Source organism: Cryphonectria parasitica (genome assembly GCF_011745365.1).
Source record: "Cryphonectria parasitica EP155 unplaced genomic scaffold M406scaffold_3, whole genome shotgun sequence".
In the NCBI taxonomy this organism is placed as follows: domain Eukaryota; kingdom Fungi; phylum Ascomycota; class Sordariomycetes; order Diaporthales; family Cryphonectriaceae; genus Cryphonectria; species Cryphonectria parasitica.
The window spans coordinates 4,404,546-4,429,693 of NW_024468911.1; the positions used below are offsets into that span (position 1 = coordinate 4,404,546).

Here is a 25,148-nt window from a genome sequence, read left to right on the forward strand (position 1 = left end):
AGCTGTTGCGCGACCTGGCTGGTCGGCGGGTGACGGGTTACACCTCTCCCGTCCTTCAGAGGAATGCATCGGAATTGTTTCCATGTTCTTCATGGCGATCATCTTACCGAGGCTGCTCTTTGTCAACCAGGGGATGTGCAAGCGAGATCCAGGCTGGATCATGTCGCCGCCATTTCAGTTCCTCTGCCGACGCGACCGCCAGCGCCGAGGATGATGACCGCCCGGAGCATTCTGGCACATACAGTGAAGCTGACCACGAGCACGCTGTCATTTCGACGTTCGACCTGTTCTCTATTGGAATTGGTCCGAGCTCATCACACACCGTGGGACCGATGCGTGCTGGCAACATCTTCATCACGGACCTGATCGAGGCGGATCTGCTGCATAAGGTGCACAAGATTCGTGTGTCGCTGTATGGAAGTCTGGCTCTCACCGGAGAAGGCCACATGACACCATCTGGTATGGCCCTCGTGGGCGGCTGTGCCGACTCATATTGCTGACACAAGACCAACAGCCTTGCTTCTGGGCCTGGAAAGCCAAAATGTTGAGACAGTCGACACAGCTTATGTTCCAACCCGTTTTGAGGAGATCAAGCAGACCAAGAAATTACACCTAGGTCATGGCCTGTCAGACGGGAAGGGCAAGGAAATCGATTTTGATTACGATCGAGACTTCACCTGGGAATGGGGCAGAAAGCTACCGATGCACAGCAACGGTATGCGGTTCAGAGTCTATAACCAGGATGGTGACATGCTTGCGACCAACGACCTGTTCAGCGTGGGCGGTGGATTTGTTGTTAATGGGGCACTGTCAACAGACTTTGGGCAAGGCTCCAGCCCTGAGTCGGCCCCTGCAGACCCATCCACAGCGAAGGACGCTCCGAGCACGCACCCAAAGGACCTAGCGGAGAACCTGTTTTACAAGGAAATCAGGCGGTCCGATGCCGCTGGTGATCGGAGGACTGGTGCCGAGGTGCGGCCCAAGGATGAAGGAAAGCTCCTCGAGCAAGGTGAGACGCCTGTCGAAAACAGTGGGCCACTCGCAACGGTGGAAACACCTGATCCAAAGACGAACGTGGAGACAAGCGAGAAGGGAGCGACGCAGCCACGATACCCCTTTCGAGATGCGACTAGCTTGTTGGCCCTCTGCCATAAGCACAACCTGACGATTGCACAGCTGGTCTTTGAGAACGAGAGGAGCCATGGCTACACGAATGAGGAAATTCTAGAAAAGACGTACAGGATATGGCATGTCATGGATAACAGCATCCTGGAGGGCGTACAAGCACCGTTAGATTCGACCCTACCTGGCTCGCTGAAGCTGCACCGGCGTGCTCCTGCGCTGTACAAACGACTCACGCGTGGGTTGTACCCTGCGAGCGCACAAGAGATCCCCTCAGCTGTCGCGGCTCCCAAACCCGCCAACATCGTTGGTGGCACAGGCATGTCTGCGTCTACAAGCCTGACACCCAAGACGCAAGGTCAGATGAAGCCTGCTTTATCGTACAAGCGGGGCCCTATCCGAACGCATGGCTCCTTCGACCACACCATCATGCCCACCCCTCTCCGGCGGCCAGACTTTCCAGCCATGGACTACCTTGCGGTCTACGCCATTGCAGTCAACGAGACCAATGCGGCGGGCGGTCGGATTGTGACCGCTCCCACGAACGGCGCTGCGGGTATCATTCCTGCTGTGCTGAAATACGTCATCGAGTTCATCAGTGACGATCCCGAGCGCGACATTCCGACTTTCTTGCTTACGGCTGCAGCCATCGGCATGTTGTATAAACGAGGCGCAACCATCTCCGCTGCCGAAGGCGGTTGCATGGCCGAGGTTGGCGTGGCGTGCAGCATGGCGGCGGGTGCCTTTGCGGCGTGCATGGGCGCATCTCCCGAGACGATCGAGCAGGCTGCAGAGATTGGTATCGAGCACAACCTTGGACTGACATGCGACCCTATCGGGGGCCTTGTGCAGGCGCCTTGCATCGAACGGAACGCGCTGGGCGCAATCAAGGCCATCTCCAGCGCCAATCTGGCTCTGAGCAGCTCGGGCACGGCAAAGGTTGCCCTGGATTTCGCGATTCAAGCGATGAGGCTGACGGCCCAAGGGATGCGGAATGAATTTAAAGAGACGAGCCTCAGCGGGCTTGCGACGAGCGTGCCCCTCAATATCCCCGTCAGCGTGCCTGACTGTTGATTTTGGGGAGAAATTGGGGGGGGGGGGGGACAAAGTTCTGTGTGCATAGCCTAAGAACGGAAGCGTTTCTTCCTCACATTGTGCACCGGCGCTTCTCAGATTCATAGATTTTATATAGACCACTTAGACTTGATAGAGGAATTTTAGAGAATTGAGACGATTTGGGTAAGCCATGGCTGACTGATTACCTGCTAGCAAAGATACCCCCTCGCGGAGACCAATAAATTTACTCGAGTTGCGCACATCCCACACCTAAATTGATTTATAGTAGAAGATTTATTAGATTGCTCTGAAAAATCCGTGGATACTTACCTGACTTGTAAGTGCTCTGAGCCGGTCGTCTTCGCGATATGCGACCCTTGACGAAGCTTTGACTTTAGCGATATAATATATCATTTTTGAGAATGACATCAATCACCATCGGGCGCATGGTCTAGGGGTATGATTTTCGCTTCGCATTCGCAAAATGCTTTGCTCTGCCTGTGAAAGGTCGTGGGTTCAATTCCCACTGTGTCCAAATGTGATTTTTTTGATGCCCTCATGTTGAGGGCACAGGTCTTTGAATGGTATTTAAGAACACCTTTTTCCCCCCCATAGTACATACTTTTTCTTCCACTTTTTCATCCTCTAATGGTGGACGTTACGAGGGGTCTGGGCAGACTGGAAGACGGGGATGAGGTTTGTGACTCGGCCTGGACCGAGCTTGGTCCGGCGGTATCTCCTCAAGACGGCAAGCGGTGTGTAACCAGTCCCCGAGTTTCCTGCCGCCTTGTCAACTAACTGTACGAAATGCCACATTGACTTTCAGGCGCCGTTGCAATCCTCAAGGCGCAGTCTCGCATCGGCAGCAAATCTGTCATTTCCTTCAACAATCACTCTTGGGCTCATGATCTTATGGCACTTAACATAATTATAGCATCATGGTAAGCGATGTTTTGTGCCATCATGTTTCCCCCTTTTTATTCTCAACCCTCCCAAAGCTGACAATCATTGCAAATAGAACACGACCTTCAACAGTGCTCTCAAGCAGAGCACCTCCATCCGCAGAGACCTCTCCAGCCTCTCCTCACAACCCCTCGCAACAGCCGCATCCACCGACTCGCCCTCCTCCTCATCCTCTCCCGCCAACGTCCTCAGCCCCGCCGCCCTGGGCTCCCTCTCGGCCTCCCTGACCGCGTTCCAGCGGACCATCGACGAGTACAACTCCCTCGCCAAGCAGGAGCTCAACCCGGCCAAGCAGGAGAAGGCTTTCGAGCGCATCCGCAACTTCCGCACCGAGCTAGCCGAGTACCGTCGCGGCTTTGAGACCGTCAAGAACGCGAGGGAGGAAGTCCTGCACAGCCAGAACCGAAGCGAGCTGTTGGGCAGGCGGCCCTATGCCAACGACACACCTGAGAACCCTTATGCGAACAGCACCGGCGCATCCTCTGCCTTTGGAGGAGGGGGCCATGTGAGGAATACCAGCGGCGGCGGCGGCGGTGGTGGCGGGTTTGGTGTTGGTGGCGATGACGTCGCGCGCGAGGAACACGCGCTGAGGGAGCAGAACTTCTTTGCAGGGGCGAACTCGGCGCTGGATGAGTATATTGCGCGCGGCCAGGCTGTGCTGGGTGATCTTGGCACGCAGAGGGATATGCTCAAGAACACGCAGAAGAGGTATGTGCCATGTATTGTTGATGTATTGGAAGGGGGGAGTGCCTGAATCGGACCTGTCACTGACATCATTTCTCATCTAGGTTGTATTCAGTGGGAAATACCTTGGGCGTGTCAGGCGACACCATCCGGATGATCGAACGCAGGGCACGAGAAGATAAATGGATATTCTGGGCTGGGGTCGTCATCTTCTTCCTGTTCTGCTGGCTGGTCCTGCATTTTCTGAGATAAAGCTTCACTCATTTGCGGGGGAAAACCAAGTGGGTGATATATGACATGCATGAGCAAGGCGTTCAGGGGTCTGAAAACAGGACTGTTGTTTGATCAAGACATACCTGGTAGTGGTGGCATTAAATTTATGGGAATTTTCGGAATCCAGATGGTCTTTTTTTCTTCTTTCTCTTCTTCCCCTCGTAGAACCATGTTTGTGCGCTACTCTATGACATATACTCTCTTCTAGCCTTTCAATGAAATGGTAAAGAGCACGTCCTTGGTCGTCTCAACCTCGACCACCCTTGAATCAGGCAGGACATGATTGCTCGTACTCATCATGCCACCAAACTCCGTCTTCCAATCCGTCACGTCCCACTCGAACCCCCTCAAAGTGATAACGCTCGGCTCCTTGATCGGTATGATACCCACATACTTCCCAAACACATCCTCCGCACCCTCCTCCCTGACGTGAACCCGATGCCTCCCCGCCTTCAGCAGGAACGTCAACGACTCTCCGCTCACAAGGAATAGCCGGCCCTCGGCGTAGGTGGGATCCGTCTGGAACAGGTACAGGTGGTGCAGCTGGCTCAGGCCCTGGTCGACCCGCCCGCCGAGGCCGCCCATGGCGACAATGTCGGCTGGTGTGGTGCCTGGCGGGGACGCGGCAGCGCTGCGGATGTACTTGACGGCCTTGCCGAAATCTGTCGAGTACTGGTCCGGGTCGTGGATGATCTTTGTGTGGTGTGAGCTTGCGGCGGTGGTGAAGTATTGCCGCGCCTCATTGGTCAGCGAGTCCAGGTCGCCTATTATCACATCAAGTCCACTCTGAGAAAGGAGGGTGCTGCTGCTGCCTCCATTCTGCTGCCCCTCCTGGGAGGCTCGCAGAAGACGATCTGCGCCTCCATCTGCCGCCACTCTTAGGAACGCTACGATTCATCAGCTCAGGGTGAAAAAAGGTAATTGCGCCCCCGGTGGAGAGAAAATGGGAAACAATTCAAGGACCCCCCCAACACGTACAGTTACTCCACAGGACTTCCAGCGTAGCCAGGTCTCGCAGTGGCTGGTTGAGGATGATGAGGGCAAGCTGGGGTGCTGCTGTATGTTGGTTGTTTTCCCTGTCGGTCTCGGCCCGCTCCCGTAGAAGCATGCGGGCCGGGTGCCATTCGATCGGGTCGCCCATCACACGTGCATGGATCGCCAAGATGAGGGGTCTGGGACTTGTTGTGAATGAGTGAGGGGGTGGGATTGGGCAAGGGCCTGGTTGGTTGGTTGTGCTTATTGGGCAAGGGGGGAGTGTGTTGTTCGTGCGTGCGCTGTGACCTCACAGGTTTGAAGGGGACGTAAAAGAACCTGCGGGGTAGATTTTTGTGGAGGAGATGTGGAGATAAGAGTTTCCGTGGCATGTCTGACTAAAATATCAAGTCGTTTTCGGCCGGAGGACGGCGACAATCGACAGAATACAAACCTTGTTAATGATTGGATAGATTGAGAAAAGAGAATTATTTATGCCTAGTTTCTTGTCGATATGTCTAATTTGTTGTTGAAAGTCATGTTTCTCAAAGATCTGGCATGATGTAAGGGAGACTGGTCCATATTGAATGTTCTGACTTGACCGTGCGCCCGATCTTGTCCATTATCTAAAGTTTTGGAAAAATAGAAGCAGCAAAATAATGAAAAAAGGAAATAAGATGAGATGGGAAAGGAAAGGAGAATACAAGAGGAATGGAATAGACGGATGAAAAAAAAAAAAAAAAAGCAATGAAAATTACCTCTATAATCAAAACAAATACTAACAAAGCGAATGTGGAAATTTATGATTCGCAGTGACTCTTTTTTTTTTACGAGTGATTATTGGTCAATGTGTAACAAACACTGACTGAGGTCCAAGTCATAAATACCAAGAACAAGTCATCAACGGCAATACTGTGAAATATATTCTGTGGTCTGTTACAATAATTCTACCACACCCGTTTCAACACTCGCTATATCACTGACCACCACATCTTTGTAGGCAAAAAGTGGGGACATCCACACTGGCATCAGCATACACACCAGAATTCTTCTTTCTCGGGGTCTCTGCTTCCATCACTGTCAGAGTGGCCGTCGGAGTCGGCGTAGTTGTGCTCTTGGCTGTCAGAGTCCTCATCTTTCGTCTAGAAAGAGACGTTCCGTTCGTCTCTCGCCATGTGGGGCTTTGTCGGCGAATGACTTTGAGCGCGTGAAGTAACTGCTTGAAACTGTATTTTGACCTCGCGCTGTAGCAGGCATAAAGAAGAAATTGAGTCCGGTCCACCAGCTTTGTGAGATGTCTGCGTGGATGGGCGGTGAGATGTCTAAGTGGAGAAGCGCGAGTTCCAAAAAGCACCTCTTGAGACCTTCATAGTCCTTTACTCTGTGCGACAGAATTTCTTTTGGAGATATATTATTGGTAATTACTTAATTTCTTTGTGATGTTTCCATTATTTATCCAGACGTCAAGCAGAATGACTTCTGTCTGAAGGCTAGCGATTAGCATTCAAGTAACCTCGGACTCATCATAACGTTGCTTTCGGGACTACTAGAGCATCGTGCTATGGGAACTGAAATCCTGCCAAGCAGGGGAGGGGAAAGGAGAGATACATTGATGCCTGAATACAATATCGAATGTGGGAAAAGAAACACATTTGCCAACAACACAGCCTGGTCACTGGACATTGCCCTTGAAATCTCGGAAACCTCTGCCCAGGTGGTTGTTTAAATATGAAGTCTGGGCACGAACAGAAAGTTTTCAGAAACTCTGAGTCCAAGTTCTGCTTCAGATTCTACATTTTTCATGCCGGCCCAGCAGTCGTGTCCGATACTTGACATAAGCTATCATATTCCTTACGTGCATGAACAGAGTGCAAGATGTGTGTCCAGGCCGGCAATCGACAGCTATAGGCTCATGGTCCCTTCAAGACTTCTTAAATGAAGTACTTGTGGTTTCAGTTTGAGATGTATCTCTTCGAGAATCACGGAATATTACATCGGTGGCTGTAGATAAGAAGTAGAATCTGCTCCTGGTTCGGAGGCACCAGAACGATGTCCGGCATGGAATGACCTCGGAAAACTGGAAGCGTTTTCTCTTGGCGTGGGGCAAGCAAAAGTCAATCGCGAACGAGTGAATCAGGACAAATACATAGTCCCAGCTTGGCGAGTCAGGTGTGCTCTAACACGTTATGACGCAGCATTAACGATTTGGATCATCTCTCACGTGGAAATGCTGGTAATTACATATTGTTTCCAAAGTAACAAGCACTTCCTAGGGCTACTCGGATCCGCTGGTCTCTATCACACCGCATCCTCTCCTTGAAGATAACAACATAGTAACCTGATTATAGGTTGAGCTGTGAGGTGAGCTGTGAGGTGAGCAGCGAGCGTTGCCATGGACGGGAACATCCGCGGTGTGCACACCTCGCTAGCCGAGCTTCCAAGAACCCGCTGCCAACGTCATCGTGAGTCTCGTGAACAACTAACTCACGCTCGAGACGGTTGACACATAGCTGACTACAGCAAGCCACAGTACACAAGCGCATATTCTCATGGAGAACGTTTCCTCGAACGGGCCGATTGAAGTGCGGGGGGCCAAGTGCTCCAGTTCCCCCCATACCATCAGGTGTTTGTCCTGGGCGGGAGGTGTCCACGAACTTGCGGAGAGGAAATCTGGAGAGGGAAAGGTGTGGGTTCTCTACCAAGTTTACCCACTTCTTCCCCGGTTTAATGTCGGCACCACCGTGTTCGGCCAAAATCCGGCTAAAAGCAGGCCATCGTCAAGCCACGAGAGTACGGAAGACAGAACATTGTTCGATTCTTGTGGGTGTTTGTCTGTTAAGGGTTCATCCGGACGTGGCTCTCCCTCTCCGTGCAAATGCTCGTGCAGGCAGTTCGCGGCGAAGTTGCTACACCTGCTTCGCTTCGCTTAATAATACAATAGCAGCAGCATTTCTGGTAGGCATCCAGCTCTTTCTTTTTATTGCAATCCTGGTGTAGATCTCCTCCATTTCTTCATCCTGATCTTGATGGAAATGATTCCGTATTAACTTGTTATCACTGTGCAGATGAGGCTGACATCGTTCATCAATTTCGAGAGAAGTTCCGATTTTTTTTATTAAAAAAAGAATTAAAAAAATTGGCACCGCCGAATCCGTCATACCGCCGGAACTCTGTCGACCTACTACACAGTATGGTAAATAAAGTGTAAATCGACAGTTGAGGCTAATACCACAGGAGCCCCTCGGGACCTATGTGTGTAGCCGACCAGTGCCGACGCTATGGATCCAGTCGGGAGAAACGTCAAGAAGTGGGATGGTCTCGTTGTCAGGGACGTCCGTTAGACTGCGATGATGTCCTTTCTCCGGGCCCCGCCCTCCACAAAGTCGACCACGTTTCCCCACAAAGTGTATTGCCCAGCCCCAGAAAACTAGGAAAAGAACTCCACTTATACACATAGGCCTAGGGTCTTGGCAATTCAAGGTCTTATTCACTTCCTCCAGGGTTCTGTGGCGGAACTCGGGCTCTACTTCACTGCACGTAATAGTACTTGCTGCAATCGCCGTAGTCATGTGCTCGATCCGATCCGACGTCCAGGCAACCTTGTTGCGGTGTGTGTATCATAGTATGCTCGTCTTAGGACGGTGGATGAGAGGGGGAACGTACTTGCTAGACCTTTAGCCCACAGCTTCCGGTCTCTCCTGATCCGAAGACCCGGGGCGGGGACTTCGATATGCCCACCCCAAGACATCTGACCTCTCAATTTTTTTGCCTCATAGTGGTGCGGGTGCGGGGCAGACCATGTAGACAGGCCATCCTCGCGACTTGCTCATCCGGTTCTCGGGCTGGGCTGATATCGTCATGTCGTCCTCGTTCAGAGGAAGAAGTTGGCAACGTAAGGGCAGGGATGTTTGGTCTTGTATGGGGTTGTCAATCGGCATGGCTCCATAGCGAAAGAAAGAAAAAAACAACTTATAGAAGAAAACTTGAAAGTGCAGACATATAAATGTCGGTGACCTCGCCGCTATGCAGATAATCTTACCTTTTGTTTGGTCCCGCCCGAGTTTCTCTCCTCCCTTGCACCGCCATCATTATCAAATCCACCATGGCGTCCTCGGCTGCAGCTCTTCTGCTCTCGGCGCTCCTCGTGCCTGCTGTCAAGGCTGATACCGTCTTCAGCCATGTCCAGCCTTTGAACACCACAATCCTTGGCCAGTACGGCTTCTCAGATCCTGTGTACCCATCTCGTATGTTCTTCTCAACCCCCTCCCCCCTCTCATCATCATCTCTGCAACTTTTGAGACTGCTTCCGTTGTTGACAACCAGTGTCCAGCAAATACAACTGGAGCTGGCGGCTGGGAAGCTGCGCTAGCAAAGGCTCAGGCCTTTGTCGCTGAACTGACCATTGAGGAAAAGGCACAGATGGTTACTGGTGTTGCAGGACCTTGTGTTGGTAACATTCTCGCTATTGAGAGGCTTGGCTTCCCTGGTCTCTGCCTTCAGGATGGTCCCCTTGCCATCCGAGTAGCAAGCTATGCCAGTGTCTTCTCGGCTGGTGTTTCCGCTGCTGCTACTTGGGACAGAGATATTATGTATGAACGTGGCCATGCGATGGGTGAGGAGTTCAGGGGCAAGGGTGCCCACATCTATCTTGGGTAAGTGTAATCAAAAAAAGGTTGATGAGTGTGGAATGATAAGCTTACTGACTGAATGCCATTCAAGACCCGTTGCTGGACCATTAGGTCGTTCCGGTTATGCTGGTCGGAATTGGGAGGGATTCGCCGCGGATCCCTACCTGACCGGCGTGGCAATGGAGGAAACCATCACGGGCATGCAGGACACTGGCGTCCAGTCGTGTGCCAAGCACTTTGTCGCTTACGAGCAAGAGACACAGCGCAACCCAACTTACCCCTATATAACTGAGGATGACAGCAGCATCAGCGTGACCGAGGTCACCCAGGAATCAGTGTCCTCAAACGTTGATGACCGCACACTTCACGAGCTCTACGTCTGGCCTTTCGCCAACGCGGTCCACGCTGGTGTGTCGTCCCTCATGTGCTCGTACAACCGCATCAACGGTTCCTACGCCTGCCAGAACTCCAAGACCCAGAACGGTATCCTCAAGTCCGAGCTTGGCTTCCAGGGATACGTGATGAGTGATTGGGGTGGCACGCACTCTGGTCTTGCCTCCATCGAGGCTGGTCTGGACATGGGTAAGTCACAGCTTGCTTCTTCTGCCACGAACATTATAGATGACTAACAATCAAGCAGATATGCCTGGCACCGTTGGATACTATGGTATGGACTTCGCGGGCGGCTCCTTCTTTGGAGGCAATGTGACGGCGGCCGTGAACAATGGCTCTCTGGACGTCGCACGCGTGGATGACATGATCACGAGAATCATGACCCCGTACTATTTCCACGGACAAGACTCTGGATACCCTGGCGTCGACCCTGCTGGCGGTCAGCTCAACACCTTCTCGCCAGAGAGCACCTGGAAGTACACCTTCAACATGACCGGCACCCCGAATGTGGACGTCCGCGGCAACCACAGCGAGCTGATCCGCAAGCATGGCGCTGCTGGAACGGTCCTGCTCAAGAACACTAACAACGCCCTGCCTCTCAAGGCACCCAAGCTCATTGCCCTGTTTGGAAACGACGCCTCCGCGCCCACTGAGGGAATGTACACGTCAGGAGCCACCTTCTACGGAAACCAGTACGTCGGTGGCGGTTCTGGCACGGGCCGTGCCACCTTTGTGTCCACGCCCCTCGACGCCATCGTCGAGCGCGCCAGCCAGGACAACGCCTACGTCCAGTTCTTCCTGAACAACACCCTCGTCGTGGACTCGGAGATGCCCAGCCTCTGGATCCCCGCTGAGCCTGACGTCTGCCTGGTGTTTGTCAAGACCTACGCCGAGGAGGGTGCCGACCGCACGACGCTCGACCTCGACTGGGAGGGTTCTGAGATGGTCACCTCAGTCGCCAAGTACTGCAGCAACACCGTGGTTGTCTCGCACTCGTCCGGCATTAATGTTCTCCCCTTTGCCGACAACCCCAACGTCACCGCCATCCTGGCCGCCCACTACCCTGGCGAGGAGAGCGGACACTCCATCGTCGACATCCTCTACGGCGACGTGAACCCCTCTGGTCACCTGCCCTACACCATCGCCTACAACTCGTCCGACTACAACGCGCCCCCTACCACCGCCGTCCAGACCAACGGTACCGAGGACTGGCAGGTTTGGTTTGACGAAGGTCTCGAGATCGATTACCGCTACTTCGACGCCAACAACATCTCCGTGCGTTACGAGTTCGGCTTCGGCCTCTCGTACACGACCTTCGAGCTGGCCAACATCGCCGCCGAGGCTCTCGGCTCCGACTTCACCGCCGCTCCGCCCGCCGAGGAGATCCAGCCTGGTGGCAACCCTGCTCTGTGGGAGACGCTGTACAACGTCACCGTCTCTCTGTCCAATACAGGCAGCGTAGAGGGCGCCGCCGTGCCCCAGCTGTACGTCACCTTCCCCGACAGCGCGCCCGCAGGCACGCCGCCCAAGCAGCTGCGCGGCTTCGACAAGATCACCCTCGCGCCCAACCAGACTGCTACGGCCTCGTTCGAGCTGATGCGTCGGGATATCAGCTACTGGGATGTCCTGTCGCAGGACTGGGTGATCCCCAGCGGCGACATTACTGTCAGCCTGGGCTTCAGCAGCCGAGATCTGAGGGTGTCGACGACCATCACGCCTGTGGCTGCGTGAGGAAGTAGAATATGAGACGAGACGGAAACTTATTGTGTAATGAGCTCGTTTAACGATAGATGCGACAATGATATTATTTAATCGCTGAAGATAATCGCTGAGGGTTGAAAATGTTCTTTTCTCGTGTGACTTGTGTTTGTAAATGTCCTATGAACACTGTCTTCCTCCCCTCTCTTCCATTCTCCCTTTCTCCTGAGTCAAGGTCCTTGGAAACGGAGAATTTAAATAGAATGTTGAAGCAAAGAGGGTCTGATCATGAGCTGTCGAGAACAGTTGTGGCACGATGAGCCTTCATCATTGAGTGTACAAGCACTATAATGCTTCCCATCCTAAAGTCGATTGAGATAGATCCAAAGGTTCTGGACAGACATATCTCCCCTTCCTTTTTTATCTTGTCAAATTTCAGATAGTTGCGAGCTGTTTGTTTATCAAGCTTGGTTTGGTGCTCTAGGTACTTTAGCGCAAGTCCATTGAAGCTGCTGGTGATGTCGTTTCGGCAGGCTGAGTCATCCACCCCCAATCTCAACAAGGTAACCAATGATCTCATCGCAGGTGAGAGATCCCTGACCCCTGCAAGCTCTCAGCCGATCGCCGTTGCTGGTGAGTGAGCTTTCGAAATTTTGTACCGCGGTGTCGGCTCCGTTTGGATTACCAATTTGTTACGGGTCTACAAACAGCACTCTGGGAATCTACGTTCTCGTCCACCCTCGGCACCAACGACGACTCCTTGTCGCATCCTCTCTTTCTTTTCCTTTGTTCCCGTGGTTCGTGTTCGACTACCAATAATTCCCCTTTAGCCTGGTTCAATACCACAATGTTTCGCGCGGCAGTACGCTCGACGCCGCGGGCCTTGCGGCAGTCTTCGGTCGCCTCCGCCGCGGGCCGGAGGTTCGCAAGCACAGCACCCGCCGACAGGAGCCATTCATGGAAGGGCTCTGCGGTCAGATGGAGCTTGGCGATAGGCGCTCTGTACTGGTACAACACCAGTCCGATTTTTGCAGACGAGCTGCCCTGTGAGTCGGCCCCTGGCAACGGACAAACGCTTCAAGGGCGAGATGCTCTTTTGCAGCACTACTGACGAAAGACTGTCGTTGCAGCACGCCTGTCCCCCGAACCAGCCCATTTCTCCGAGGCAGATCTACCTACCGTTGACGCGATAGTCGAGGAGAAGCGTAAACAGCTTGAGGCCAAGCTGAAGGCCAAGGAGGAGCAGGCGGCGGCCGCCAAGTCGTCGCAACAATCTTCTCCGCCACCACCAAAGAATGACTCCACGGCTGTCGCAACGCCCGGCGATGTGGAGAAGACGCCTGAGCAGTTGGAGGAAGAAGCAGGCCAGCAGGGCGCATTCAACCCCGAGACGGGCGAGATCAACTGGGACTGCCCATGCTTGGGCGGGATGGCCCACGGCCCTTGCGGAGAGGAGTTCAAGGCGGCATTCAGCTGTTTTGTCTACTCCAACGAGGAACCTAAGGGCATGGACTGCATTGACAAGTTCCAGTATGTCACAGACTACAGCAATTCCCTAGTGTTTCGCAGGTGGGGAGGATGCCAGAGCTAACACCACAACTAGGCACATGCAAGATTGCTTCCGAAAATACCCCGATGTCTATGGCGAGGAGATAGCAGACGAGGAGGCCGCCGAGGCCGAGGCAGACACTGCTGCTGCTGCCGCCGCATCACCTGTGCCCGCTGCCAACGCCCACGATGCCGTGGCTAAGGAGCCTGCCCCTGCGGCCCCGGCTGCGTCGGAGAAGTATCTTGTGAAGTCAGAGAAGGAGGCAACCACAGTTAGCAAGCCTGAAAAGGTGGAGGAGAAGCCCAAGGATGCACCAAAGGCCGCTCCCGAGGCCGCGCCGAAGGCTGAGATCGAGGCGGACCCTCGAGGGTTGCCCAAGAACTCGTTCGATGCTACTTCTGCCAACAACAACAAGTCTAAGTGAGAGAGAAATGAGTCCCGACTTACCAGCAATATCCAAATTTTATTGTACAATATAACGCATTTGGGGGGGGGGGGGGGCTTGGCCCTATGGATTGGATGTGGCACCTACCTAGATGGCACCGGAGTTATGGCCGGGCTTCCAACAGGGATGACTGAGTTTTATTGTACAAAGAAGAGAAAAAAAGAGATGATAAAAAAATATACCAATCTCGATTCACCACCAGAATTGTATCTATAATCATACTTCCTTCCGCAGGGCCTACTCTGCTCGTCTCAACATGGGCGCTGATGCGCAATTCAGAACACATGCACTGTGAGGTTTCAATGTTCAATGGAATGCGACCCGAATTGTAGACACGCTCCACAGTATGAGAGTCAGAGAATACATTCCTCATTCAATGGAATTAAAAGCGCATCTATACAATGCGCCTCCGAGAACCGACTTAAGAGCCGTGCGCGGACCGGCCCAGCCCTCTTGATAACCCTGGCATCTCGAGCCGCATACGTCATTAACGACAGGGGTAAACGGTGACTCCATGGCAAATGAGGAGAGCTACTGGCCTGCGTATCGTCGTCACCCAACTTCACCCGTCAAAGCTAACGGCCCTGTTTTTCCCCCTCCATCACATGTTCTTCTTGCCCACAACAGCTCCAAAACGGTCAACCTCTTTTTCTTCCACAGTCGCAATCACTCTCGAGAATTTCGCTCAGATAAGACAACTGTTTCATTCTTTGTGTACCTGAACGATCACTTTTTGATCAGTACACCTACATCCTCTTCCTCAATCACCACCAAAGCACACCACGCCGCATCCCGAGCAAGCAAAGAGTAAGTCATCACCCGCGACGAAGATCAAGATAGCTTAATCTCTTTGCCGAAGGGCGAAAAAACATTGCATGCGATTATGCATCAGACTGATAAGGTCCAACAGTGGCTTCTTACGCCGATATTGCAGCCAAGAACTCGTATCAGACTCCAGAGGAGGTGAGTCTCTCTGAAACTTCACCCCGCGATCCCAACTCTCTCTTCCACAATGGCAAAGCCACTGTCCACAAAATTTCCACACATACATCCTCGCCAAGGTTGCCCAACCACTTCACCTTCAGTCAAGGTTATGTCTGGCGATCTCCTTCATCTTGGCGCGGTCGAAGACCTCGAAAATGAGGCGCGGGCACCGGCCGAGGAATATCTTCCCACCCTTCCCGAACGCTCTCACCCTTACGATCGCGTCGTCACCCACACTATTCTCCGCGCCCCGTTCAGCCATATTGACGTGTTACGCATTCAGGCCGCGGCTCCTCAGCAGCCCGAGATCATCCCTAACGAGTCCGCCCACATGTCCACTGGCAGCTTGATCGATGTCGACTCCCAGAGCGTCCGCACCGTCCCCTCCGACTTTATGGAACAGGAAGTCCAGACCACCACCCAGCAGGAGCGCATAGAGCGCGAGGCTGAGGCCGCCGAGCTGCGGGAGAAGGCCGCCGTCAAGAAGGAGAAGGCCAAGAACAAGGCGCACAAGGCCGACCACTGGCTGATCAACAAGATCGCGTCGCTCTCCGACAACGAGGCCACCGCCCTGGTGTACCTCAACCTCTCGGCTGTGGTCGGCATCAGTGCTTTCCTCGGCCTCAAGGGCTGGCGCCTCCATGAGCGTGGTGCGCTGAGCTGGAAGACTGCTGGTGTTGGCGCTGCTGTTCTGGGTGCTGTTGGTGTTGTGGAGGGCGTCTTCTCTCGGTACGCCACATCTACTAATCCTTGTCGATAACACTCACAAGTTTGAAGCTGCCTCTCATGGTAGAAGAGCCCGGTGCTAACATGTCGAGCAGGTACTTTGCCAAGGCCCGCGGCACTAGCAAGTAATCCTAGATGGCTCTCGCCGAGGCGCGCGACAACGGAGCTCAGGTGGAAATGTATCATGTCACGCAACTTATCGAGACATGTCAGGATCTTGTTGACGCCTGCACGGCGACACATGAGATGGCCAAGTTCGCCGCCCGTGAAGCTCACGAAAGCGATTGCAAGGCATTTGGCCACCCCGTTTCCTGTTTTGGGAAGAAGAGGAGTAGAATGTTGACGAAGATAGAGCCTATTCCCAAGGATGCCTTCACCACGACGCTATCCCCTCCCTACCTTTCTGTTTTCCCTTTTACTGTTACTCAAGGAGGAGTTGGTTGTCCATTTATTTGTATGGGTTGCATTGTGTGATTCTTGCGCAAGTGGGCAGCGGGCAAGTGTGGGATGCGATACCAATCAGTCATACGGAGACGAAATCACAACTTTTTCTTTCAAACCAAAGAGAAAAAAAATACGTTTCAAACACCTCAACCTGTGACCGCGACGTTTTTGTGCTATAAGAGATGAGGCGCTCAGAAGCCAAGAGTGTATTCTCAAATGTGGACACAGGTCTTGAACATTACGAGTTCTGCATTCCATTAATCATATCTTTTCTGCACGTACGCGCAAACGTGCAGGTGTTGCTGCTCATTAACTCATACAGCTTTCCCATCTCAAAACGCCTCAGAAAAGACACACACAACATGTGACAGGCATGTGTGGTCTGATTTGCCAGTTCCTCCCGTAATGTACCCAGTCCATTTCCAAACCTTCTCGCCTTGCAGTCCTTAGGTTCTTCAGAGAGTTCGTTCCCAACGGGTGTCCTTAATGTGCCATTCAACGCCGACCGATCCCAGAAAAGGAAAAGAAAGAAATTAACGAGAAGGGAAGGGAAAGAAGAAAAAAAAAGCAAACAAAGCCATTTGATCCTGAAAATGATCCACAATTTCCTTCAGCAAGACAAAGTGCGAGACGAATGGAAAAGAGAGAATAGAAGAAAAAAAAGGAATAAACCCCATTCACGCCAATGGAAAATGCAGCCAATCTTGAGGGATAGACTGTCTTCCATAACACCATGACAAATCCATCCTCATACCCGTGGGGGAAGTCCCCCCCCCCCCCCCAAAAAAAAGAGAAGAGAAAAACCTCCCTAAAATCCCATCAACGAACACTTCCACCACAGCTCAGCCATGTCAAAAACCATGACAGCAGTGGCAATAATAGCAGTGGACAGTGGACTTAGAAAGGCGGGGAATGTGAGCCCCGTCACCCAACCTGGCTGCCGTTCCGGCCCATGCCATTAACACCAGCAACGGAACCCAGCGTCATGATGCCGGGGCCCATGCCACCACCATTCATCAGGCCGTTGTTGCCGTTCAAGCCAGGACCGACAGCATTGCCCATGCTGGGCGGATTCATGCTGCCCGACTGGCTGCCGGAGCCGCCGCCGCCGCCGCCGCCACCGCCGACGCTCAGCGACGAGAAGTCGTGCCGGTTGTGCAGCTCCCTAAGCCGCTTGACCCAGTGCTTGCGCATGTGCTCGGGCATCATGCAGAACATCATGGCCTTGTTGGGGTCGCAGAGCACCTTCTCGCCGATCCGAATCTGTAGGTCCGGGTCTTCGTCCGCAAAGTCGCGGAAGAAGGTCTCCATTGCCATCTCCTGCCAGCGGGGCGCGGGTGCCGCGTTGCGGTGGTTTCGTAGGTACTCACCGAACGCGGCCATGGCTTCTTGGAGGTGTGGGCGGGAGTTGGGGCTTGAACCGGCCGTGTTGTTATTGTTGGAGGATTGCTGGTTCGCGTGGTTGCCGCTGTTGTTCGAGACGGCGTGGCTGCCGTCGTGTTGGTCTGGGTTATCCATGTGCGGGTCATGGTTGTCCATCTTCATCATCTGAGCTGAGTGCGTCAGGTCGATATAATTGTTATTGTTGTTGTTGTTGTGGCTGCTGCTGTTGCTATTGGCAGTACGTCGACGCTTTTCGATCGGAGCCGGGGAACGGCTAGACGGGGGAAAGCGTTTGCGCGAGTGGGTTGTCTGAGGCGCCTCTTCGTCGGGGGGCGTCAGAGCGCTGCTTGAAGTGTTGGCGGCGCGGGTTTGGACGGCCATTGGGGCTGCAGGGCGAAGGGTGCCGTTGGAAGGCACGGTCGGGGGAAGAATTGGCGTCTGCGAAACAGGCCGGTACATGGTCTGATTCGAGGAGTTCGGAGTGAGAAGATTCATGACATTGTTCCCAGCGGCATCGAGATCATCGGCATCGGGTAGGGAGTCGGGTTGACCCTTGCGCTTCGTCTTGAGAACTCGCTTTGGAGCGCCACCGGAGCCAACAACATCGGGGAAGAGGATCTCCAAGTATGCCTCGTGCTCAAAGGCACGGTTGCGCAGGGACTTGGAAAGTGGTTCCCTCTAGGGTTGGTCATAGATTGTTAGCCCCTTGCCTCGCAATCGGCTCAAGATATGGTCCATCACCATGAGCTCCCTCCCTCTCTATGTGTGTAACTTTGGCAAGGAATATGTTTGCTTACCTCAATGTGCGCCCTCCAAGCGGCATCACTGGCCGTCACCGTCCTTGTCTTTGGGTTGTAGAGAAACTCTGGATCTTCGCGCAGGCCTCTCCAGAGCCTAAACTTCTTGCGTGCATTGTCGCTCTTGTTGATCAGATGGCCCTTGTTGGGATATGCACCATGGCGCTCGGCGAGGGCGGCGCAGGCTCGGTCCCAGGCCTCCGACTTGAAGCTGTGTGTGTCCTTGAGGCCCATCTTGACGCTCTCACAGAGCGACCTGAAGAAGGTTTCCTCAAATTCCGGGGTCCAGACGAAGCGGGGGCCCTTGCGCGGGGTAGGAGTGTCGTAGCGACTAGACATGGCCCCTGCGTCGACGTGAGGCGGGCCGGCCTCAGGAGAGTCGTACTCCTCTTCAGACATGGTACTGACTGTGGAGGGGAGAGACGGGAGGCGACGACCTGGTCGAGAGTAGACAGAGGACCCTGGGCTGGGAGAACCAGTGGTGGATGGATTATCGCTGTCGGGGATGCTGGGTAGATCGGGATGGGGATCGCTAGCGAGGGACTGGTCGTGTTCCGGGCGGTCGTGAGCCTGCTCGTCGCGAACGCGGTCGAGTTTATCAAAGGGGATGGTCGCATCCGAGGACGAGGACGAGGACGACGAGGATGAGCTGCGGCGGCTCGAGTTGATGGCGACCCAGGAGCTGGGCTCGGCCTGTTCTGACTGCCAATTGGACCCTATCCTCAAGGCTAGTCGAGCAGGTCGGCCACAAAGTGGCACTGCCAGGCCACCGTCAATCGCGATAAACGCAACCCCCGTTTACCAAGGAGCGAGAACTTCTCGACTGGAACCTCGAGAAGTTCCTGGCCTGGATGTACTTCTGGCGGCTCTCATGGAAAGACGACGTCAGAGGTCGGAGCTCAGCCAGTGGGTGTGTATGGAGCCAAGGCTAGGATGGACGGTGGACATGCACACCGTAACGACCGACCCGTTTCGTGATACCGGTTCGAAGCGGAGATGGCTAGCTGCCGTACGGGCCCAACAGTGTGGTATTTAGGGGGTAGCAGCCCGGGAGCGGCGCTGTTGTGGCAATGGGGATAGGGGGGAGTTTGAGCCGAGGGGTTGGTAAACTATGGGCTTGAGGGCTGGGCAGAACGGGACGGTAGAGTGCGGGGCGTCTCTCAGAAGGGGTGCAATACCCGACCGCACTGGCTTTGTCGCTGTGGAAACGGTACTGACTAAGCAAGAGCCTGGCGGCGGCAAGACGAGGAGTGAGAGACGGTCCGACTTGAGCAGCATGAGCAAAGCAAATCTCTCATTTACCTACAGTCACTCTGAGAGGATGAGGAGTGAGCGATTATGAGGATATTAAACTGTTCACTTGGAGAGCTGATGGACTGACTGACTGACTGACTGACTGCCAGGCCCATCGTAAGCTGGCCTAGTCGACCCTTCTCTTTTTCTCTTTCAATGCACCACAAAGACGGCCATTGATTTCAATACTGGCAGGCGTTCATCTCGAGTTTGCTGCCGCCATTGATCCCGCCCTTGATCTCAACAACTCTTTCAGACGCCAAGAAACAGTGCCCCTTGAAAAGATTTCTTTGGTAGGAGGCATGAGGTGAAAAGGACACAGCAAACACGAGACGACCATAGAGGGATGATGCGTTTGTACGAGAATTGCAGCCCAAAGAGTTTGGTCTCTTGTAATTCTCTTGCGGCTGTTGTTCTGGGGCATACTATTCCCGATCTGCGGTCTTTGCGCGTCACTAGAAGAGCAATTAATACCATAATAAATGAAAGGTATGTGCTTCCAAGAAAGGCCGGTCCTGCATAGTACGTACATACTTTGAATTACTGCACGTAAACTAATCTAAAGGAAATCCTAAAATCCCCTACGCCCTAGTCTTGATGGCTCAATGCAGTGTTGCTCATATGTCCTCATATTGCCTCTGGCTCTTCCTCTTCCTCAGAAGCCTTCGCAATGTTTAGTATGCCACCGAGGCTGCTCCCACCAGGGCCTGAATCTGGTGTTTGGGGTGGTGGGTCGTCTAGTGTCTGATGGGTGCGGCACTAACCCCAGAGATCCACCCGCCCGCCTGCAGCTGCAGCAAGCCGGGTTTTAGGCTTGTGGGGAGTCTGTGTTGTGGTCGCTAATGATGCTTCCAAGAGGTCCAGTCCAGACACCTGTCTCCAGCTGGAATATATTTAACCTGTCCCAAGCCTGAGTCTACCATTTGGCTTAACTCCGTAATTTCTTAGGAACTATAGACCGTACTATAGCACCTGATACACTGCCCCTTAGTTATGGTGTTTGGTAAACAATGAAAGGGGAATATGGCAGAGGCAAGAAGAGCCCATCATTTGTACTGCAAGCATGGTTCTGAAGTTACAATAGGCTAAATTGGATCTGATGCTTGTTTGGTGGGGTTGGACCTGCTCAAGCTACTGTACTCTGCTGAACCATGTACTTAAAAGTACGCTGTGGGGGAAGGAAGCGTCCGCTAAAGAGCTACCAAGGGCCGCTGGTATGGGTCCTTTGTCAACGACGCACCTGCCACCTAATTGAAATGGCAAGTCTCATCAACAGCAATTCAACTTCATCACCAGAACGGTCAAAGAATACATATACATCGCTCCAGTTGAGATCTCGTACCTGAAGAACGCGACGGCAGACTCGAGATACTACGGTAGCAGTCGCTACACCCGCACAGGCCGACAGTGCCGCTGGGGGAGCGCTGAAACCGGCACCGTTGGCGTCTGAAGATCCTGAAACAGCCACCACCAAATTTACACCAATGCACCGATGCACCAACCACTTGGCCACCCCAGGGCTGCATGTCCTTCGCTCCGTTGAACGCGCCGCCAGGTTCCCTTTTCCAGCCTTATGATCGACTTTGCGGCAGCTGCTATGTTTCCCATGATCACCAAGATCCTTCTCAGGATCACCTGCAGCAACACAGAGTTTGTAGTCTTGGCTCTGGTCAGGGTGCGAGTGGGCGGCAATCACTTCACGGTTGGGACGGCGTGGCAAAGAAGGAATGCATACCAATGCGTCAATATCACAACCCTCGTACTAGCGAAGGGGTGGTGCCATCTGTGGCTCTGCTGCTACTTCTGTCGATGATGGGCAACAAGTCCAAAACAAAGAGGTGGCACGGCGAGGCACTCTGGTTACACCGGCAGCCCTCACTCAGTTCATTATCTGGACTGTTTACACGGACCAAAGAAGAAGGGAGTAGGCCAAGTCCTTGATGGGTCGATTCGTGGTTTCTGCTTCATCTCAACACCCAATCAAGCATCGCGACTGGCTGTTGCGCCGTGGCTTGTTCTTGTTTACCGGACGAAGCCCATTCGCCAATCGTCACTGATCTGCTACAACCGCGCTCATCACTCATGACACCATGCCTGGCCTGGACTGGCCTCGGACTGCTGCGGAAGATCAGCACTAGCGGGCCTTTGGGATCAGTGAATCGATTCACAGCCAGCTTCTAACTTTCCAGCGTGCGTGCCAAGGATGATCTGTTTTTGTTTCTCATCATCTGGTGTGATCCGTCGACTGCTATCTAAAAATGGCACACTCGATTCGATCGTGCCTCAACCTGATGTCCAGTCTGTCTCTCCTCGGAAACAGAAGCCACGCGCTGGACAACAACTTACGCAAACATACATCAGACCAGTTGTCCATCTTGCGGCCGGACAACAATATTCCGATGGCTCGTCTGTCCGCTCATCATCTTTCTTGTGCCGTCAACCGAATGCCCTCTGGAAACATCTATGGTCAAGTAATTGTTCCAGGGATATGAGCGCTTGTGCCTATCTCTCGAAACTGCACAGCCAGCTTTCCTTCGTGCCGTGCCGTGCAACCGATCAGAACAGCGCTCTCTAAGTTATCTCCTGCTAGTGTGTTTGCTATCGATTGCCGCTGGATGGATTCAGCCTATGCCGCCATGTCTAGAAGACTTGGTTGACAGCCGAGATGGACCTCGGAGATGGGAGGCCACCAAGAACACCACAGGAGAACCCACTACACGCTAATTTTGCACACCAAGGGCTGCCGTTCAGCGTCACATCATCAACTTACCGCTTAACGAAGCATATTGATCGTCAAGTAGCGAAAACGAGAATCTGCCGGTCTACCCGCCTAGTGAAGAACAGGCTTCAGCCGATTCGTGCAAGTTCTGTGGCAGGACAATTTTCTCAAACAGATCTCCTGAGGCATCATACCTACCAATCGGGAAAGGTGACAGCAAAATATCGGACTGCGGCCAGCCCAAAGTTCCAGACCCTTGCATGAGGCTCTGTCGACTCCCTGAGCAAGCCCCCTCACAACCCCTGCTCAGGCATGCGGCTCCTGGAACGCTCCACCACCTCCGCCTCTGTCGGACGTGGGTCTTTCATGGGTCCCCGGGCTTTAACTTGTTTAACCTTACCTACTGCTCCACCACGATGCCACAGGCGTTGTCTTGGATCGATACCCAGGCGCAACTGAGCGCGTCTAGCACGCACCGCGCTCGGATCGGAGGGGGTGCAGGTTTTGCCAAACGTCGGATTCAATCTGTCGGGTGTACGTAACCTCCAGGCCTGTCGATGTTCAGGATTGTCCGCCCCGGTACAGGCAAGCTGCCCTGTCTCCGTGTTTGCGAATTTCATCCCATCGCCAGGGTGCTGTTACGGACTGAAGCTTAATGTTTGAGTTGATACTTCAGCAAAGTGCTCTCGACCACGCCCCCTGAGTGCTATAGTAGGTGTTCTAAGTTGTCCCTCCTGTCACCCATTCCCAAGCAGCGCTTGTGGTTTATTTACTCTGTGCATCCCGCCTCTCACTCTCGTTTGTTTTCCTCCATCATCTCCCTTCCACCCGTCACTCCTCTTTCCACCTTAGTACATATATTCTTTCTTGCTCCGGTAGCGAGCAGGTAGGAGTTCTCCGGGATCGATTGTTGTCGCCCCCTTCCTACTCTGCATTTTCTTCATTCCATCCACCTGGCGTGGTCTTCTTATTCTTAGTACTATCACTCTCTTCACATCCTTTCTTCAACCAGTCGGCATAATGCAGTCCCTTATCAGAGCCGTTCTTTTCTTGGGCTTCCTAGCCGCCATGGTGGCGGCGGCCCCATCACCCAACATCCAGAAGCGAGGCGTATACTCGGTGGAGCGGGTACGCAATGTGAACTTCAAGGGACACAACGGCCCCAGGCAGTACTTGAAGTCTCTGAGGAAATTCCGCCTGAAGGTCCCACCTGCGCTGATGGACGCCATCCGGAACCAGTCCAGCTCGACAACCACCCTCGATGACAAGCTCACCAACAGTGCCAAGGTTGATGCTGCTACCAACACCACTAATGCTGCTACCAACACTACTTCCCTTGCTGCCGGCACTGGCCTCGTTGCTGCTACACCTGAGCAGGGTGACGTTGAGTACCTGGCCCCAGTGAACATTGGTGGACAGACTATCAACCTCGACTTCGACTCCGGATCTTCCGACCTGTGGGTCTTCAACACTCAGCTCGCCGCCGCCGACACCGCAGGCCACACCCTCTACAACCCGACCAATTCCTCCACCTTCGCGATGATGAACGGCGCCACATTCTCCATCAGCTATGGTGATGGCTCCGGTGCTGCCGGCAACGTTGGCACCGACACTGTCAACATTGGCGGCGCCACCGTGACACAGCAGGCCATTGAGATGGCCACTGCCGTCTCGCAATCCTTCATCGAGGATACCAACAGCAACGGACTCGTCGGCCTGGCCTACAGCAAGCTCAACACTGTGCAGCCTCAGCAGCAGAAGACTTTCTTCGACAACGCCATGGCCACGCTCGCCGAGCCCGTCTTCACTGCTGACCTTCGCAAGGCTTCCGTGGGAGCGTACACCTTCGGCGCCATCGATGCCACCAAGTTCAACGGTACCATGTCGTGGGCCGCTGTCAACACCACCATGGGCTTCTGGCAGTTCAGCAGCACCAAGTTTGCGGTCGGCACCGGCGCGGCTCAGGCAGCCAACCCTACCGGCCAGGCCATTGCCGACACCGGCACCACCCTCATCATCGCTGACCCTACCATCGTCAACGGTTACTACTCCCAGATCCCCTCTGCGCAGAACAATGCGCAGGCTGGTGGTGTCACCGTGGACTGCAATGCTACTCTGCCCGATCTGATGCTTGACGTCGGCGGCACCATGGCCCGCGTGAGAGGAGAGGACATCAACTTTGCCCAGGTCCAGGGTAACAGTAAGTTATCTCGAGCCATGTTTTGTGATTTTTGAAGATTGATGGGCTATATCGTGCTAACATGTAATTCACAGCTTGCTTCGGTGGTGTCCAGGCCGGCAGCGCTGGTGAGATGGGTATCTATGGCGACATCTTCTTCAAGTCGCAGTTCGTTGCTTTCAACGGCGGCAACAACTCCCTCGGCTTTGCTGAGCATCAATAAGCGGCCTATAGCTTGAGAGCTCCCATGTATATGGATGAGCTACTCCAATTCTGAAGAGAGAGTAAAGACGAGGCATGGTCCAGGCATAGAACTGACCTGTGTACTGTGAAATGGGCGATGGGGCCTTGTTTCCCAGTGGCGTGTGTGTCTCTCTCCTATCGTCATTCAGCAAGGATTCTATAATGTACATATCAACCTGCGGCAGGAGGGACGTTTTATTCTCTTCCTCGCGCTGGCTGGATATGTGAGCATTCGGCAAGTGCTGTATCGTGCAAATAAAGCCAGTATCACCATCACAACGTTGTCCTCGTTTTGCCTCCCAGTGACTGACTGACCAAGCTTGTAATCATTTTCTTGCGCGTGACAGAATCTCCGAATTGTGCCCAGACAAAAATTAAAGAAAAGACAAAACCGCCCGTAGGCCGGGCGCAGCCACCCAGCCAAGGATAATACACGAAGCTTCAAATGAAACTATGAGAAAACCCACACGAGATCATTGAAGAACCTTGGCCATGTCGTAATACAAAGAGATTTCGTCGCCAAGCCAGATGTGTTCCGAGATCATGACATAAGGAAAAGTGGCGGGAGATCGACTGAAACACTTGCGGTGTTTCGGG

General features: G+C 53.5%; 8 protein-coding genes and 1 non-coding gene across 9 annotated transcripts; 7 read left to right on the top strand and 2 right to left on the bottom strand.

The window, feature by feature from the left end:
- Positions 1–82: 82 nt before the first annotated feature.
- Positions 83–2,196, top strand: M406DRAFT_338609 (L-serine ammonia-lyase; the record flags this gene model as incomplete). The annotated part of the gene is made up of 3 exons (XM_040921361.1): positions 83–177; positions 245–459; positions 515–2,196. 3 exons carry the CDS (start codon positions 83–85, stop codon positions 2,194–2,196), a joined length of 1,992 nt encoding a protein of 663 aa, XP_040778895.1.
- Positions 2,197–2,618: 422 nt separating this feature from the next.
- On the top strand, positions 2,619–2,713 carry M406DRAFT_t43. The gene has a single exon. It is a non-coding gene; the product is annotated as a tRNA-Ala (tRNA).
- A 403-nt stretch (positions 2,714–3,116) lies between these two features.
- On the top strand, positions 3,117–4,077 carry M406DRAFT_338610 (V-snare-domain-containing protein; the record flags this gene model as incomplete). The annotated part of the gene is made up of 3 exons (XM_040921362.1): positions 3,117–3,119; positions 3,197–3,849; positions 3,930–4,077. The coding sequence occupies 3 exons, from the start codon at positions 3,117–3,119 to the stop codon at positions 4,075–4,077; spliced, it is 804 nt and encodes a 267-aa protein (XP_040778896.1).
- A 225-nt stretch (positions 4,078–4,302) lies between these two features.
- M406DRAFT_338611 (thiamine pyrophosphokinase) lies at positions 4,303–5,239 on the bottom strand (the record flags this gene model as incomplete). The annotated part of the gene is made up of 2 exons (XM_040921363.1): positions 4,303–4,985; positions 5,077–5,239. The coding sequence occupies 2 exons, from the start codon at positions 5,237–5,239 to the stop codon at positions 4,303–4,305; spliced, it is 846 nt and encodes a 281-aa protein (XP_040778897.1).
- Positions 5,240–9,172: 3,933 nt separating this feature from the next.
- Positions 9,173–11,822, top strand: M406DRAFT_40924 (family 3 glycoside hydrolase; the record flags this gene model as incomplete). The annotated part of the gene is made up of 4 exons (XM_040924149.1): positions 9,173–9,314; positions 9,401–9,722; positions 9,790–10,280; positions 10,339–11,822. The coding sequence occupies 4 exons, from the start codon at positions 9,173–9,175 to the stop codon at positions 11,820–11,822; spliced, it is 2,439 nt and encodes an 812-aa protein (XP_040778898.1).
- Positions 11,823–12,636: 814 nt separating this feature from the next.
- Positions 12,637–13,471, top strand: M406DRAFT_223161 (uncharacterized protein; the record flags this gene model as incomplete). The annotated part of the gene is made up of 3 exons (XM_040915640.1): positions 12,637–12,835; positions 12,920–13,319; positions 13,393–13,471. Coding segments are annotated over 3 exons (678 nt in total), but the record flags the coding sequence as incomplete, so codon positions are not given.
- An 886-nt stretch (positions 13,472–14,357) lies between these two features.
- M406DRAFT_321783 (uncharacterized protein) lies at positions 14,358–16,076 on the top strand. The gene is made up of 4 exons (XM_040919551.1): positions 14,358–14,590; positions 14,694–14,746; positions 15,051–15,496; positions 15,589–16,076. Coding segments are annotated over exons 1-4 (534 nt in total). The 5' UTR covers positions 14,358–14,589; the 3' UTR covers positions 15,623–16,076.
- Positions 16,077–16,793: 717 nt separating this feature from the next.
- Positions 16,794–18,456, bottom strand: M406DRAFT_90507 (uncharacterized protein; the record flags this gene model as incomplete). The annotated part of the gene is made up of 3 exons (XM_040926179.1): positions 16,794–17,537; positions 17,601–17,998; positions 18,118–18,456. 3 exons carry the CDS (start codon positions 18,454–18,456, stop codon positions 16,862–16,864), a joined length of 1,413 nt encoding a protein of 470 aa, XP_040778901.1. The 3' UTR covers positions 16,794–16,861.
- A 4,693-nt stretch (positions 18,457–23,149) lies between these two features.
- On the top strand, positions 23,150–24,828 carry M406DRAFT_289221 (acid protease; the record flags this gene model as incomplete). The annotated part of the gene is made up of 2 exons (XM_040918841.1): positions 23,150–24,329; positions 24,404–24,828. 2 exons carry the CDS (start codon positions 23,150–23,152, stop codon positions 24,529–24,531), a joined length of 1,308 nt encoding a protein of 435 aa, XP_040778902.1. The 3' UTR covers positions 24,532–24,828.
- Positions 24,829–25,148: the final 320 nt, after the last annotated feature.

What these genes read in the sequence shown, in the direction of transcription:
- M406DRAFT_321783 (XM_040919551.1), top strand. An exon ending in CGTATCAGACTCCAGAGGAG is followed by an intron (nt 14,747 to 15,050) that starts GTGAGTCTCTCT and finishes TTACGCATTCAG; the next exon opens with GCCGCGGCTCCTCAGCAGCC. An exon ending in GTGGAGGGCGTCTTCTCTCG is followed by an intron (nt 15,497 to 15,588) that starts GTACGCCACATC and finishes CATGTCGAGCAG; the next exon opens with GTACTTTGCCAAGGCCCGCG.